At 35.3% G+C, this 18,489-nt stretch overlaps 1 protein-coding gene across 2 annotated transcripts; it reads right to left on the bottom strand.

The window, feature by feature from the left end:
• Positions 1 to 236: 236 nt before the first annotated feature.
• LOC143247689 (sequestosome-1-like) lies at positions 237 to 8,269 on the bottom strand. 2 transcript variants are annotated; one of them, XM_076496083.1, is made up of 7 exons: positions 8,028 to 8,269; positions 6,219 to 6,402; positions 4,188 to 4,492; positions 3,403 to 3,703; positions 1,837 to 2,189; positions 1,353 to 1,506; positions 237 to 1,009 (listed from the first exon to the last, which is right to left on the bottom strand). In XM_076496083.1, the coding sequence occupies exons 2-7, from the start codon at positions 6,385 to 6,387 to the stop codon at positions 858 to 860; spliced, it is 1,434 nt and encodes a 477-aa protein (XP_076352198.1). In that variant the 5' UTR covers positions 6,388 to 6,402; positions 8,028 to 8,269; the 3' UTR covers positions 237 to 857. The 2 variants fall into 2 exon arrangements, with proteins under 2 accessions (XP_076352198.1, XP_076352197.1); XM_076496082.1 differs by having other exon boundaries at positions 7,799 to 8,116.
• Positions 8,270 to 18,489: the final 10,220 nt, after the last annotated feature.

Here is an 18,489-nt window from a genome sequence, read left to right as displayed (position 1 = left end):
TTACTAAAAGTTAACTGGTTGTTTTTAGAGCAGTCACATTGATCTATCTGCTGTGTCCACTGTGGGAAAATCGAACATTGGGTTTTATCGTTTTAGGTCCACAGACTTACCACTATCACACCAATGGAGTTGTTTCAATAGAAATGTTGAAACCATTATTAAAGTTGTGTGATGCAGTAACTAAATCAGTGTAATATTAAAATAAAACAAATATAAAACACACACACACACAATGATTGCAGTGCTAAAACAGATTTATTTGCTCCAATAAATTCTATACACCAAAACAATATTTAAACCAACCTGAAAAAACTAGTGTAAAAATATAAATTGCGAATAATGTTGGTGCTTCTAACATGAAAATTAAGAGAGTTTGAATGTTTAAAAAATCTAATTAAAAGCAAAAGAGTAGATTACTTACATCTTAATATATTCTGTGAAATAAACAAATAATAAGGATACAAGAATTCAGTCAAGCAAGTTAAAATATATAATTTCAGAATCAGCATATGAAGCAAGTTTTAACAATAATTCAGTAAACATTAGTGTACTTTCAAGAACTTTTGGATGATAAAACAGCTATTTTTCCATCCTGCAGTCACTTGTAAATAGTTTCAGTTTTTGACTCACTTTGTCAACATTAAAGCCCTAAATCCAACAACAACAATACATTAATAATTTTGACAAACATACCTGAATTTAAAAAAATTATTCAAAAGTATACTTGTCGCATAAAATAGACTAACATTGAAAGATACAAGTCTTTAAAACTATAAGCATACGTCTTTTATAAGTAAATTAAACCAACATTAGCCCTAATTAATTAAATTCTTTCAATTTAGCATATGTATTCAACACTAATTAGCTCGAGAAGGCTGCAGGGCATCCAGAACGGCACTGATGTCTCCATTTTTAGCTTCCAGCAGTCTCAAGAGCCAGTCACCTTCATTCGAAAACCCCATGTTTATCATCTGGGACAAAGCCTTTTTCACTTTGGAATTTTGTAAAACTGTAACAAATGAATAAATCAAACTCGTAAAGATACGATACTGCAGGTGTTATTCTCACTTTACAATATTTTATAAGAAAAGATGACAAATATGAAAAAAAAACAACTATTTCTTTTGTGTTGTCTGTTGTGCTACAGAAATTAATTATTGAAAGGAAAAACGGAATTCTGTCAGCAAAGCAGAAGAGGAAAACAATGGTATAAGGAATCGATTTATTTCACTACAACGTTGCTCACTGAGCAAGTGCTCATAACTGATTGTGAGAAGTGTCATAACATCTGTAGGTTTATTGTGAATCTGAAATATTTCTCCCAGTCTGTGGAACATTTTATATTTACTTACCCTCTTTTGCCCTGGTATCTTGTGGTTGAACCGACGAGTCTTGACTTGATGATTTTTCCACTGTATTTGTTTGATGCGAAGGCTGAGCCCTGGCTTCTGTAAGGGAATCTTCAGTCACCAATGTCCAGCCAACATCATAATCAGGGGCATTGTCCTGTAAAACAAAGAGGTCAATTTAAAACAAGATAAACACTCAACCACATTGACCACGATGGGTCAAAACCAACTTTTAGTTACAGACTGTACGACACACTGGCGAGTCATGGACAAAAATGTTTCAAAGCCAAATTTCTCTTATGACCTGAAACCTTGAGACACTATGACTGGACCTCAGTACCCCTTGAATGTTTAACTTTATTTATACACAATTTATTGGTACTGTTGGCAGCAAATGTGTTAATAGTATCCACAGAAAATTATAGTACATGTTTTCTACTGTTACAAAGCATTAGGGTTTTGTTAATTCAATAACAAATAAATTAACCTGGGCTTTTCTGTCTTCTGGCCGTTGTTTGTCCTGAACTGGAATATCTTCAGAACTTGAATTGAAAACACCAACATTACCATCTGCTATCTTCTTCTGTGAAGATGTGACAACTTTCTCATGACTTTTAATTGTTGATGCATCATCAGCAGTTTTACACAGATCTTCATCCTTTGATGCTAATTCTGTCAATATTTCTTCTTCAGAGTTACCACCGCTCTGTTTCGGACACTTGTCTTCTTCCTGTTTCTCTTCAAAATCCTTCTTTCTACCCTCTTCCTTGAAGTTTTCCTCCATCCCACACCTCTCTCGTTCTCCATTACTATGTTCAACATCTATCAAAACGTCAATACCTGAAAAGAAAGATGAAAGTACTGGTTCAATGTCTTCATTTTCTGCTTCCTGGTCATGGAAAAAAAAATTCATTTTTTGGTCAGCATAAGTAAGTAATATAGATTATTTGACAAACATTAAGTATCAGAGTTTTACTGATTAAATACATTTTATTAAAGCTGTAACAGCTTTAACAACAAGTGAGATTCATTTTTAGAACCGGTACAATATTCTGATCACGGATGTGATTACTTTCACCAAAAACTCGGGTACATGGTTCAAGACGTTTCGATCACGAGCGAGATCTTTTGTATAAAATTTATATCATAGTAGAAAGAAATCCTTCATGGTGAAGCCTACCTCTGTATTTTAAAACATCTTTAAAAACTAGGCTCCATTAGATTTCTTCAACTAAATATAAAGAAGGATAAATGATAATTATGGAATGTTTAACAACTGTATGAACAGTAAGAAAGACAACTACTGCTCAATAGTTCAGTCAGTTATTTTGGAAAATAGAACAAAAGCTAAGATTAGAAACAACTACCACTGGTACAAGTGAATTAGAGCATTCTTTTGATCAGTGTTATTCAAAATTTTATTTATAGGTCAATCACAGAACACATGGTGTTCTTACAATTTCCATTTCTTTGCAACAAAATGCAGGTATGAATAACCGACATCTTCAGATACGATTAAACACACTGGGTGTGATTAAAAAAATTACAGGTGTGTGTGTGTGTGTGTGTGTGTGTATATATACATACATACATTTATTTATTTACTAGAAACTTTGTGGTTGTTTCACTTTTACTTTAGGAATTATAACTTAAAGGTAACAGCCTTTCCACAACTGGCTGCAGACAGTGAAAGGGCAAAAGCAGTTGAGAAGTTTTGTGTAAACACAAATCCCTACCCTTAACTGATTTTCCCTTGATTATTGGCTATTTTAAAATCAACGTTTGGATTTTGCCTGAGAGATGGGATATCCTCAATGCTGTTGGTACCACAGACATTATCTGCTACAACTTTAAGGTGGCAACTAGGGCTGACAACAGAATGCTACAACTTTAAGGTGGCAACAAGGGCTGACAACAGAATGCTACAACTTTAAGGTGGCAACTAGGGCTGACAACAGAATGCTAAAACTTTAAGGTGGCAACTAGGGCTGACAACAGAATTTTTACAAAAATCTTTTTCACTTCTTCAGTCACAAAGTATTGTTCTTCTTACCAAGAGGGTCCAGCATGGCCGCCATCTTATTTCCAATGGAGTACAGATACTCTGCACCACGTTCTGCATCTGCCATGGCCACATCTTCTTCCTCTGAAGTCCTTTTATCATCAGTTGTCTCGTCACAGGTGGCACCATCACGGCTACGAGAAGCCTTACGACGCGAGCCCCACTTTCGTCCTTTGTTGCAACGAAACCCACGGCCATGCCTGCCAAATTCTTCCCAAACTCCCTGGAAAGCTTGAGGCCCCATGATATGATGCCATAGTTTTCGCCAACCAGGGAAGAACCATGGAGAACGCTATTTAATATGAAAAAAAATAAATTTGTATAGATGTAACAGTGAAATGTCTAATAGCTTTCAACTTCACAAAACAATGTTATTGTGTTTCACAAAAGTAGCAGTTAAAGTTAAAGAAATGTGATTGGTCATTGGTAAAACAGTTTTAAGACACTAACGAGGTCCAGAATTTAAGCCTAATTCATGGTTGATTTCATGACATCCTGACTGACTACAAGTGGTTGAAAAGCACTGATAAAACAGTATAATTTCAAATTAGGTTTAGTAAGTCAGTTTTAGGCCTAATGTTTCAATGTTTTTTAGATTACCATAACAATATTTGTTTACTTGTTTACTATTTTGCTAGTTTTCCTAAACAGATTTAAAGCAATACCTAACTCATGGAAAAGTTTATTCATCTAATTCTGTTACCCAGCACCGTGCAAAATTACCAAATTTCCCAATAAAACTGACTCAAAGTACGTTACACGTTTTATACACTCACCTGCACTGGAGAAGTTATTTTGATCATATCGTGACCTGGGTGAGCATCCTTAGCATGGCAGTCTTCGCACAAGTCAAAATCATTACACAGTAGACATTTGTAACGATATCCCTTGATCTGATTGTCACATTCGTCACAAATAACATTTGGATGAAGAACCTTCTCTCCTTTACTTTGTTTTTTTATGTGTGGTTCATCTTTCACATTTAAGGAAACATACAGTTTTAACAGGTTACCTTCAGCCTGAGAAATGGCTTCAGCCAGTTCCTCGTCGCTCGACATGATAATTTCATCACCCTCCGAGTCTGAAACAAGAAAGGAATAAATGCAATTTTTTAAAAATCTTTTTATAACATGAAAATTCTGAAAACAATCCTCAGATGTCTCATATTTGATTATTATTTTAGTGCATAAACTACTAAAACAAAAGTTGTTGTTATGCTGCTGTTATCACTGAATTCAGTTTTTAAAATTTCAATTATCATTGTTACAAAATGATAAAATCTTTTCAAACAACGTCACAAAAATTTCATATTTTCAACATATGTTTGGAACTACTGTGACATACAAGATTGTTTTTTATAAATCATAATTTTTCATACCTGTTTTTATAAATTGATTAGTGTAACATCTTTTTCAACCAGTCTCCATAAATATAGTTTCAAACATACATATATTTTGCCATTTCTAAAGTAAAATATTCCTAACACCTATTTACTTACACTTGCCATTGGCAACATTGTACCAGAAATAAGCCACTAACAACAGTACATAGAGAAATAAACACTTCTTGGAAAACCTGGATGACATTCATGATGTTGCTAAACTACCTTTTTATACATCACTCATTCCATCACATCACTATTCCCAATCTGCTCCTGAAGAAGAAAAGTCCATCTGTTGAAAGCCCTCAGATTATTGGTTTTTAATTATTTTCTAAATCAAAAGGTATTCTGTCTCGCAAATTAGCTCAAACAGGGCAAATGTCCACAAGCTAAAGTAATTAACAAGACTTAATGAAATCTTACTTTTGGGATAAGTTTTTGTAATCTTTCAAGTTACACTTTTGTTTTTATTATATAATTGTGTGCAGTTTAAAATGTCATAGTGCCTGGCATGGCCAGGTGGGTTAAAGCATTTGACTTGTAATCTGAAGATCGTGGGTTCAACTCCCTATTTCACCAAACGTGCTCACCCTTTCAGCCGTGGGGATGTCATAATGTCACAGTCAATTCCACTATTCATTGGTAAAAGAGTAGCCCAAGAGTTGGCAATGGGTGGTGATGACTAGCTGCTTTCCCTCTAATCTTACACCGCTAAATTAGGGCCAACTAGTGCAGATAGCCCTCGTGTCGCTTTGCAACAAATTTAAAACAAACAAATGTCATAGAAGTAGTGTAGTCTAAATTATCTATTAAATGAAATAAATTAATGTCCATGTTCTTCATGCATACTTCACATGATCCTTGTTTAATCCACCATATCTCTAACTTCACATCTTATTGAACCTTCTAAATCATTTGGTAACATTTTTTCCCCATCAGCAACTTTTATTTATTATTGTCAACTATTAGCTTATGTAATGACAACAGTCCAGAGCCAAGTCAACGGAAGTTGTAATCTCACATTCTCTCAAAGAAAACAACTCTCTCGCAACACCAATTAAATAATGCAGTCCTGTCACAATAATGAAATATCAGATTTATCTCAAGTCTTGTCACTGTGACTTCCATATCTCAGCATTCAGTGTGAAAACTTACAAGTGCTAAAAATCAAGTTTTAGTTCCTGTACTAGAAACAGCACAGATAACACAGTTTATCTTTCTGCTTAATAACAAACAGTCATAACCGTCATGAACTAATATAAAATATTTACCTCACATATTACCACAATGATAATATTAGGTTTTACACTGCATTTGTAAAACAACAAGTGAACACTTCTGATATGTAATAAACACAAATGTTATGAAAACTCAAGTTTCTACTTTTTGATTGATTCTATTCCTTTAACAAAATCACTTTACACACCTAGCCATGCAAGGCGAATAGCTTTTCCAGTTAGCTGTGGAAACACAGTTGAAATTTTTTCACTGAGGTTTTCGTAGGAGTTCAGGACAACTTCTGTTACCAGAAAACGCCTAATTTCAGTGTTCTCAGTTCCATCCTTCCGAAAGAATGCTTTAATGGTCAAAACCATTATCACTTCTTTAATCTGAAATACACAAAACAAATAACATTACATTTAATAACTACCAAAGATACAACCTATTTCAACACTATTTTTGGGCTTAATTAAAAGTGCCAGGCTGTTCAACAGTAACAATAACTTAGATTCCAGTACATGTACAGAAGACAGTATCACCTAGTTCAACAACGTGCCACTATGATAGCAAATCAAAGTCAAGTTAAATTTATGTCACACATATTCTGAACTTGGTATGTAGATGTCTTTCCTTTACATCTTTATAACCATCACTAAAATCTAAAAACAAAACTTTCCATACAAGATATCTGAAAGAAAATTTCTTATTTCAAGGATGTAACATAAGACCTAGATTAACAATTAGACTATGTGGTCCTACTTTCAACACTTGAACGTTTAGCTATAACATTCACTTCACATTAAATAATATTGACAAGACAACTCCCACTATACATGTTTGCAGATGTATATATACAGTTCAGGTATGTAAAGAAAATTCTTTATCACTAAGGAAACACTGACCAACAGTTTTGTTTCAATAAATTAAACAATCTTATAATACTTATTTACTTAACATTTCACACAAAATGCAACAAGTTGGAAGAAACCATTTTTAATATACAAGTAAACTACTGGCCCAATGAGCTTGGCATTTACCACTTAGGTCATTTAAATAATAAATTTTTACTGTTATTACACATATAATTTAACGAAACTTAGAAATGAACTATACTAGTAAAACTGACAGCAGCTCTATCTGTAGCAGTAAAGTTAAAGATATGGCACATATCCTCACACTATCGGTCTTATTACTTACAAGAGTTTAATTTATCAGACCAAAAACTAATAGACAAACAAATGTTCCGAAGTGCAACTAATACTTCATAATCAAGTGTTCAATTACACGACAGCAACAATTATGATAATAACAATAATAAATTTATTTACATAAAATGAACAACAAAAACGATATATATTTATAACTAACACTACAAAATAGTATTATGTATTAATTACTATTGATTGTACTAAACCTTATATGGCAAGTAATTTAAATGCTTTGATACTTAACGAAATTACTTGTTTTATTTCTGCAAACTTCTTTATAATATATATTAGTTATAACTTCATGTTAAAAATTACGTCTAAGCCTATTTATGGGTTCAGTACATTTCATTTTAAATGAAATGAATCACATGATTAAAGTTCACTCACTGTTCGACTGATGTTGTTTGATTAGGCCTATCAAAATACCACCATAAACAGTTACAAAAACGTAGTCTCAGAAGTTACATAAACAAGTTAACACACATTAATACTAACAGGCTCTAACCAAGTTACTTATATATATATATTAATCAAATATTTCTAGCTTTCTCTGTCAAGTCTCAAATTAAAAATATACCTTTTCTTCTCTTTGAACACTTCTCGAGATTATAACAATTAAAATGACGTGACGTCGTTTAACTTCAGACAGGTAAGTTTTACTTTTAGTAATGTGTAGATATGGCCGTTCTCGAAGTTTAAACAGTTTCCTTACGTTATTCGTTTACTGACAACTTTACACTACAGATAACATAACAGAAATAATCACTTAACAAAACTACTTGCTTATATACTCTTCAATAACTAACCTTTCCACAAAGAAAACTGATGAAACCAACATAAACCACACCTGACTCACAAAACACAAACAGTTGTTATGAATAAACGTCACTAAGTTGACAAATTTTGATGACTCACTCAATCTGCTTACAATCTGATTGGTTTATTTATTATAATCTCTGGGTTCAAGCTTACAATTTTACTCTCGTTCTCGAAAATGATTATGCACTTTTGAACACAAATATGTTGGTCATTTTCTGTGTTGTTATTTCGTCACATACTCGAACATTCGACGATACGGAAGTGAAAAAACAAGTTTATGTAATATAGCGTGTGGAAGTATTTATCTGAAACTTTTTATAGCATAAAAATTTACTCACTCTATGACGAGCAGAATATGAAAGAAAATGCGAAAAATTACTTTTTTAATTCGATAATATCTAAATGATGATGTAACTACACATACGAGAAAGGTCATTTTATTTATTTATACTTGTATCTACGTAATAAATGAAAACATAATTTAAAAGTAATTATTTTCAAGATTTAAAAGAGTGTTTAACTAATAATAGTATAATTATACTATACTCATCCAAATTGAAATAGAGAAAAAACTGCTACGAAACCATTGTACAAAAATTAACATACTGAAAAGATGTGGAAAGTCTTACTAAATTAGAGAGTTTTTATATTTTCTGTTGATAAAATAAGAATTTCATTTCAAGTTTGTACTAAATATATTGAAACGCATTTATAAGTCAAATATTTAAATCCACCTCCAACAAAACTTTGTTTTTAAACTAAATATTACTACATATTCGGGATTTTAAACTAAATATTACTACATATTCGGGACAAATGTGTCAATTTTTATGTAATAATTTACTTGTGATATTTTTCTTTCAAAAATCATAGAATATGAATTATTATTACAGTGACAGTTAAACCTCACTATTCAGTCAGGCAATACTGTCGACTAGTTACCTTCCCACTTTTTGGCCCGGCATGGCCAGGTGGTTAAAGCACTCGACTGGTAATTCGAGGGTTGCGGGTTCGAATCCCTGTCACATCAAACATGCTCGCCCTTTCAGCCGTGGGAGCGATATAAAGTTTCGATCAATCCCATTATTCGCTGGTAAAAGAGTAGCCCAAGAGTTGATGGTGGTTGGTGATGACCAGCTGCCTTCCCTCTAGTCTTACACTGCTAAATTAGGGCCGGCTAGTGCAGATAGCCCTGGTGTAGCTTTGCGCGAAGTTCAAAACAAACAAACACTCTGTTTATTATATAAATATTAGGGAAGTCTGTGTACTTATGGTCGTTGTGCAGATTCGCGCTAAGTTTTTTAAACTAACAATAATCTAAATAATTTGGGGAAAGATTCTTCATGGTTTCTCATCTCTTCGGTAGTGATTAAACACTCTAATAATTAAAATTATATTATTTTAACATGAAAAATTATAATTATTTTGCATTCTCAGGATTTATACACATCTATGAACATGGTTTAATTTGTTGTGGACTTCATGCCAAGCTGGATGAAGGATATCTGCGATTCTAATGTAGCAGTGAAACGCAAGAGAGAAGGCAGCTAGTCATCGCCACCAACCGCCAACTACGAATAGTAGGACTGTCCATAATTTTATAAGGTCTTCACGGCTGAAAGAGTAAACATGTTTGGTGGCTCAAGAATTTGAACCGGATTTTTCTATGCCCTCCAAAACAGATTGAGTTTCCTTGTGTTTAGGACAAAGGACTCAAAACCTCGAAGTCTATGATCCAAACTTCGTCGTCACACATATGCTAATTTAACGAGCTGTTAGTTTGTTATTATTAACCACACAAAAAAAAAAGAGCTATCTTTGTATTTTAGCTCCTTTAGTCTTAAAACTTGTCATTGAGCTACAGGGGGCATAAAGTGATGGTCAACCCAACTATACATTGGTAGAAGTTGGCCTAAGAGTTGGCGGCGGGTGATGTTGATTATTTGCCTTCTTCTAGACTCTCACTTCAAAAGTTAGGGTCCCCAACTGGTACAGCAGTAAGTTTTTGGATTTACAACGCTAAAATCAGGAGTTCGATTCTCCTCGGTAGTCTCAGCAAATAGCCCAATGTGGATTTGCTATAAGAAAACACACACACACACACATTGAAAAGTGGAGACATCTAGCGCAAATAGTCTTTGAACAGTTTTGTACAGAATTAAAAAGAAACAAACAAAACTTAAACGAATTCAAATTAAAAAAATATATATATTTGTGACTACGTAATCACGTGCATTTAGAAATATCATTTATAGGAATGAATTTCCAACTAGAACAACAATTTTTATTAATGATTAATTTTGTGTGTTGCCAAAACAAATACTTCGTTTTTCACTAATTATTAAAAAAAGCGCAAAAGTGATTATTACTTTAATTTTTAAAACCTGTATGCGAGATGCAACATCTATTATATAAATTATTTAATTATATTACTTTTATAAGCCCTCCAGGGACAAAGCAGCTTGAAACTGGGGTTCAGTATTCCTGATGGGTAGACCATCGATATTCCATTGTGCATCTTTGTGCCTAAATAACTACAAATAAGTAATAAGTTTTGTTTTTAAGGTTATTCGTTATACTTTATTAAACAACAATCATTCACATATTGTAAGTTTAAATATGCTCCGATAGATGACACTGTCTCCTTCTCTTTATCCTTTTTTCGTGTATTTTACAGTGTGTTAATTATAATCAGTTCTGGTTCAATCTACAATAAATACATGATTTTTTATTAATATTTTGCTTGTTTTTGAATTTCGCACAAAGCAACACGAGTGCTATTTGAACTAGGCGTGCCTAACTTACAGTGCAAAACTAGAGAAAAGGCAGCTGGTCACCACCACCCACCGTCAACTGTTAAGCTACTCTTTTACCAACGAATAGTGGGATTGACCGTAACATTATAACGCCCCCACGCCTGGAAAGGCGAGCATGTTTGGCGCGACAGGGATGCGAACCCGCGACCCTCATATTACGAGTCGCACGCCTTAACACGCTGGGCCATGTTTAGATAAAACTCAAACCATGATACTTACGTAGTTTTTCAAACCGTTTAACCGTAAATATTTGATTATACAACTTTCACTGAATAATACCATTAACATCCTGTACAAATCCCGACTTACTCTAAATTGTGTGACATAGTAATTTTGTTTTTTTGGATTTCGCGCAAAGCTACACGAAGGCTATTTGCGCTAGCCGTTGCTAATTTAGCAATGTAACACGAGAGGGAAGGCAACTAATCATCACCACTCACCGCCAACTCTTTTACCAACGAATAGTGGAATTGATCATGACATTACAACCACTCCAACCCCCCTTCTGAAAGGGCGAGCATGTTTGGTGCGACGGGAATTTGAACCCGCGACCCTCAGATTACGAGTCGAACGCCTTAACCCACCTGGCCATGCCGGGCCTGACATAGTAATTAGTGTGCCTGACTGTGAAACTGGGGTTCATGGTTCGCTTCCTGTTGCCACAAAATCGCGTCCCGTATTTTAGGACCGTGGATGTATTATTAAACTGTCATTCAAATATCACTATTCGGTAATTTTAACTCATGATATGATGGTGCGTTACCTGCCTTATCTTTAGTCTCTCAATCCAGAACTACGGATGGTTATCACCAAGAACAACTGTGCATCTTTCCAAGAGTTTCAGAAACAAAACAAACAAGTAATTTACCAACAAATTTACTCACACATTAATAATTAAGCTATAACAAACTTACTTCCAAATTTATAAGTAAGTTACAAAGATACTCCCAGACTGATAATTAAGTTACAAAGCTACTCCCAGACTGATAATTAAGTTAAAAAGCTACCCCCAAACTGATAATTAAGTTACAAAGCTACTCCCAGACTGATAATTAAGTTACTAACAAACTTACTTCCACACTGAGATCCGGTATGGCCAGATGGTTAAGGCACTCGACTCGTAATCCGAGAGTCGCGGTTTTAATCCCCGTCACACCAAACATGCTCACAAATTCAGCCGTGTGGGCGTTACAATGTTACGGTTAATCCCACTATTCGTTGGTAAAAGAGTAGCCCAAGAGTTGGCGGTGGGTGGTGATGACTAGTTGCTTTCCCTCTAGTTTTACACTGCTAAATTAAGGACAGCTAGTCCAGATAGCCCTCGTGTAGCTTTGCGCGAAATTCAAAAAAGCCCTGAGAGTGGCTATAACTTTGTCATTAACAACATTAATATTAAAGTAGACTTTCCTTTACCTTATTCTAGGTGTTTCTTCCCTGAACTCTGACACTGACAGTTTCAGTGTTCACCTTATTCGTTGATTTATTTCATGACATCCGCTGTTTCCTCAATGTCATTTGTTCTCTTCTTAAGTTCGTTTTTATACAGTTTGTCTTTCCGGAGTTTAACGTACAATTTTTCAATGATTATTTATTACAATGATGACAACAATTCATTGTAAATAATATTAATAGAGGGGCCTCATTTCTCACATTGTAGGCAATTTTCTTTCCAACGCCCCACGCTAGTACAGCGGTATGTCTAGGACTTAAAACGCTAAAATCAGGGGTTCGATTCCCCTCGGTGAGCTCAACAGATAGCCCGATGTGGCTTTGTAATATGAAAACCACACTACATTTGTTGTACTCAGAACCAACATGTGGCTTTGTAATATGAAAACCACACTACATTTGTTGTACTCAGAACCAACATGTGGCTTTGTAATATGAAAACCACACTACATTTGTTGTACTCAGAACCAACATGTGGCTTTGTAATATGAAAACCACACTACATTTGTTGTACTCAGAACCAACATGTGGCTTTGTAATATGAAAACCACACTACATTTGTTGTACTCAGAACCAACATGTGGCTTTGTAATATGAAACCACACTACATTTGTTGTACTCAGAACCAACATGTGGCTTTGTAATATGAAAACCACACTACATTTGTTGTACTCAGAACCAACATGTGGCTTTGTAATATGAAAACCACACTACATTTGTTGTACTCAGAACCAACATGTGGCTTTGTAATATGAAAACCACACTACATTTGTTGTACTCAGAACCAACATGTGGCTTTGTAATATGAAAACCACACTACATTTGTTGTACTCAGAACCAACGTGTGGCTTTGTAATATGAAACCACACTACATTTGTTGTACTCAGAACCAACGTGTGGCTTTGTAATATGAAAACCACACTACATTTGTTGTACTCAGAACCAACGTGTGGCTTTTGTAATATGAAAACCACACTACATTTGTTGTACTCAGAACCAACATGTGTTGGCTTTGTAATATGAAAACCACACCACATTTGTTGTACTCAGAACCAACATGTGGCTTTGTAATATGAAAACCACACTACATTTGTTGTACTCAGAACCAACATGTGGCTTTGTAATATGAAAACCACACTACATTTGTTGTACTCAGAACCAACATGTGGCTTTGTAATATGAAAACCACACTACATTTGTTGTACTCAGAACCAACATGTGGCTTTGTAATATGAAAACCACACCACATTTGTTGTACTCAGAACCAACATGTGGCTTTGTAATATGAAAACCACACTACATTTGTTGTACTCAGAACCAACGTGTGGCTTTGTAATATGAAAACCACACCACATTTGTTGTACTCAGAACCAACATGTGGCTTTGTAATATGAAAACCACACTACATTTGTTGTACTCAGAACCAACATGTGGCTTTGTAATATGAAAACCACACACATTTGTTGTACTCAGAACCAACATGTGGCTTTGTAATATGAAAACCACACTACATTTGTTGTACTCAGAACCAACATGTGGCTTTGTAATATGAAAACCACACCACATTTGTTGTACTCAGAACCAACATGTGGCTTTGTAATATGAAAACCACACTACATTTGTTGTACTCAGAACCAACATGTGGCTTTGTAATATGAAAACCACACTACATTTGTTGTACTCAGAACCAACATGTGGCTTTGTAATATGAAAACCACACTACATTTGTTGTACTCAGAACCAACATGTGGCTTTTGTAATATGAAAACCACACTACATTTGTTGTACTCAGAACCAACATGTGGCTTTGTAATATGAAAACCACACTACATTTGTTGTACTCAGAACCAACATGTGGCTTTGTAATATGAAAACCACACTACATTTGTTGTACTCAGAACCAACATGTGGCTTTGTAATATGAAAACCACACTACATTTGTTGTACTCAGAACCAACATGTGGCTTTGTAATATGAAAACCACACTACATTTGTTGTACTCAGAACCAACATGTGGCTTTGTAATATGAAAACCACACTACATTTGTTGTACTCAGAACCAACATGTGGCTTTGTAATATGAAAACCACACCACATTTGTTGTACTCAGAACCAACATGTGGCTTTGTAATATGAAAACCACACTACATTTGTTGTACTCAGAACCAACATGTGGCTTTGTAATATGAAAACCACACTACATTTGTTGTACTCAGAACCAACGTGTGGCTTTGTAATATGAAAACCACACTACATTTGTTGTACTCAGAACCAACATGTGGCTTTGTAATATGAAAACCACACCACATTTGTTGTACTCAGAACCAACATGTGGCTTTTGTAATATGAAAACCACACTACATTTGTTGTACTCAGAACCAACATGTGGCTTTGTAATATGAAAACCACACTACATTTGTTGTACTCAGAACCAACATGTGGCTTTGTAATATGAAAACCACACTACATTTGTTGTACTCAGAACCAACATGTGGCTTTGTAATATGAAAACCACACCACATTTGTTGTACTCAGAACCAACATGTGGCTTTGTAATATGAAAACCACACTACATTTGTTGTACTCAGAACCAACGTGTGGCTTTGTAATATGAAAACCACACCACATTTGTTGTACTCAGAACCAACGTGTAACTTTGTAATATGAAAACCACACTACATTTGTTGTACTCAGAACCAACATGTGGCTTTGTAATATGAAAACCACACCACATTTGTTGTACTCAGAACCAACATGTGGCTTTGTAATATGAAAACCACACTACATTTGTTGTACTCAGAACCAACATGTGGCTTTGTAATATGAAAACCACACCACATTTGTTGTACTCAGAACCAACGTGTGGCTTTGTAATATGAAAACCACACTACATTTGTTGTACTCAGAACCAACATCTGGCTTTGTAATATGAAAACCACACTACATTTGTTGTACTCAGAACCAACATGTGGCTTTGTAATATGAAAAAACCACACCACATTTGTTGTACTCAGGAACCAACATGTGGCTTTGTAATATGAAAACCACACTACATTTGTTGTACTCAGAACCAACATGTGGCTTTTGTAATATGAAAACCACACTACATTTGTTGTACTCAGGAACCAACATGTGGCTTTGTAATATGAAAACCACACTACATTTGTTGTACTCAGAACCAACATGTGGCTTTGTAATATGAAAACCACACTACATTTGTTGTACTCAGAACCAACATGTGGCTTTGTAATATGAAAACCACACCACATTTGTTGTACTCAGAACCAACATGTGGCTTTGTAATATGAAAACCACACCACATTTGTTGTACTCAGAACCAACATGTGGCTTTGTAATATGAAAACCACACCACATTTGTTGTGCTCAGGAACCAACATGTGGCTTTGTAATATGAAACCACACTACATTTGTTGTACTCAGGAACCAACATGTGGCTTTGTAATATGAAAACCACACCACATTTGTTGTACTCAGAACCAACATGTGGCTTTGTAATATGAAAACCACACTACATTTGTTGTACTCAGAACCAACATGTGGCTTTGTAATATGAAAACCACACCACATTTGTTGTACTCAGAACCAACATGTGGCTTTGTAATATGAAAACCACACTACATTTGTTGTACTCAGAACCAACATGTGGCTTTGTAATATGAAAACCACACTACATTTGTTGTACTCAGAACCAACATGTGGCTTTGTAATATGAAAACCACACTACATTTGTTGTACTCAGAACCAACATGTGGCTTTGTAATATGAAAACCACACTACATTTGTTGTACTCAGAACCAACATGTGGCTTTGTAATATGAAAACCACACTACATTTGTTGTACTCAGAACCAACGAATTCTTACGACCGTTCCCAGTACTCGTCAAGCCAACGAAAACTTTAGGGTAAAATGACTAAACGTAGATTGTAAAACCTTCAAAAACTGCCACGCGTTTAGAAAAAAATACATCTGTTAGCAGAGATTGTCGGTTTTTCCCTGTAGAAGTTCTCAGATTGAGAAGGTCGGCGATCGATTTCAATAAAGTCAAGATAAAGCACACAACAACTCATCCTGCTATGCTAGAATTCACTCGTAAGAAGTAAGGATAGTAAAATAAAAAACGAAATATAATATATAGTACTTATAAATACCAACAGGGATCGCTACTAGCTCGTTCTTCTATACAAGTTTCTTTCTGTAACAGTACGTTAACAGACTTTTCAGTGTGACAAGACTATAACGGGTTAAGATATCAGAAACTTAAATGATGTACTTGTCGGACAACCGAGTAGGGTGCCACCCATCTAATAATTCTTCAATACGAGTGTTTGAAGAGATGACTCAAAGTTCTCAATCCACACGTTCATTCTACAACTATGGGCAAAAGTTTTTCATTACTCTAGAAGTCGACCAAAACCAGAAAAATAATGTCAAAATTTGAGGCTACACAGAAGAATACCTCGACCCATCAGGGTGTAATTAAGAATAGGTCTGAATTGGAACAACCTGAAAGATACCTCGAACCATCAGGGTGTAATTAAGACTAAATCTGACTTGGAACAACCTGAAGGATACCTTGACCCATCAGGGTATAATTAAGACTAGGTCTGACTTGGAACAACCTGAATGATACTTCTACCCATCAGAGTGTAATTAAGACTAGGTCTGACTTGGAACAACCTGAAGGATACCTTCACCCGTCAGGGTGTAATTAAGACTAGGTCTGACTTGGAACAACCTGAAGGATACCTCGAACCATCAGGGTGTAATTAAGACTAGGTCCGACTTGAAACAACCTGAAGGATACCTCGAACCATCAGGGTGTAATTAAGACTAGGTCTGACTTGGAACAACCTGAAGGATACCTTGACCCGTCAGGGTGTAATTAAGACTAAATCTGACTTGGAACAACCTGAAGGATATCTCGACCCATCAGGGTGTAATTAAGACTAGGTCTGACTTGGAACAACCTGAAGGATACCTCGACCCATCAGGGTGTAATTAAAACTAGGTCTGACTTGGATCAACCTGAAGGATACCTTGACCCGTCAGGGTGTAATTAAGACTAGGTCTGACTTGGAACAACCTGAAGGATACCTTCACCCGTTAGGGTGTAATTAAGACTAGGTCCGACTTGGAACAACCTGAAGTATATCTCTACCCATCAGGGTGTAATTAAGACTAGGTCTGAATTGGAACAACGTAAAGAATAACTCGACCCATCAGTGTTTCATTAAGACTAGGTCTGGCTTGAATAATCTAGAGAGAATCTCGACCAATCAGAGTCTTATTAAGACTAGGTCTGAGTTGGAACAACCTGAAGGATAACTCTACCTGTCAGTTTCTTATTAAGACTAGGTCTGACTTAGAACATCTTAGAGAATAACTCGACTCATCGTTGTGTCATTAAGACTAGGTCTGACTTGGAACAACCTAAAGAATAACTCAACCCTTTAGTTTCGCATTAAGAGTAGGCCTGACTTGGAACAACTTGAAGGATAACTAGACCAGTTAGTTTCTCATTAAGACTAGTTCTGGTTTGGAAGAGACTAAAGGATAACTTATTACGTGAGACAGTGTCTCACTGAATTTAGGTCTGACTTGAAACAATCTTAAAAGACAACAATACACTTCAGTGTCTTTTTAAGTCAATACAGAAAAGGGATTGCGAACCATGGATCCTCTGAAGTGCAGTTCGAACAAGTGAATAATTAGACCATACTTCTGTGAATAAATTATTCTTGCACGTGTCATCTGGCCAATCATAGTCTTCTTGAAAATACTTAAAAGAGAGTATTTTTGTTGTTGTTATTTTCACGGTTGGTCAGAAGGTATTTCTGTTGTTGTTATTTTTACGGTTGGTCAGAGGGTATTTCTGTTGTTGTTATTTTTATGGTTGGTCAGAGGGTATTTTTGTTGTTATTTTTACGGTTGTTCAGAGGATATTTCTGTTGTTGTTATTTTTACGGTTGGTCAGAGGTTATTTCTGTTGTTATTTTTACGGTGAATCAGAGGGTATTTTTGTTGTTGTTATTTTTACGGTTGGTCAGAGGGTAGTTCGTCGATGGACACGAAAGTCAACCTTGTACTCCCCATTGGTTTCATGTCATCCAGATGCACCTCTGACCTATGAATTAATCCAGATGTACCTCTGACCTATGAATT

This window comes from Tachypleus tridentatus, chromosome 3 (genome assembly GCF_004210375.1).
Source record: "Tachypleus tridentatus isolate NWPU-2018 chromosome 3, ASM421037v1, whole genome shotgun sequence".
Lineage (NCBI taxonomy): Eukaryota > Metazoa > Arthropoda > Merostomata > Xiphosura > Limulidae > Tachypleus > Tachypleus tridentatus.
This window is presented reverse-complemented; position numbering and strand designations above follow the sequence as displayed.

Excerpts from the sequence above, each read along its gene's own strand:
- LOC143247689 (XM_076496083.1), bottom strand. The coding sequence starts at position 6,387 with ATGGTTTTGACCATTAAAGCATTCTTTCGGAAGGATGGAACTGAGAAC. Across the intron at positions 4,493-6,218 it reads TATTCGCCTTGCATGGCTAG|ACTCGGAGGGTGATGAAATT; the intron begins GTGTGTAAAGTG and ends TTCTTGTTTCAG. Across the intron at positions 3,704-4,187 it reads AAATAACTTCTCCAGTGCAG|CGTTCTCCATGGTTCTTCCC; the intron begins GTGAGTGTATAA and ends CATATTAAATAG.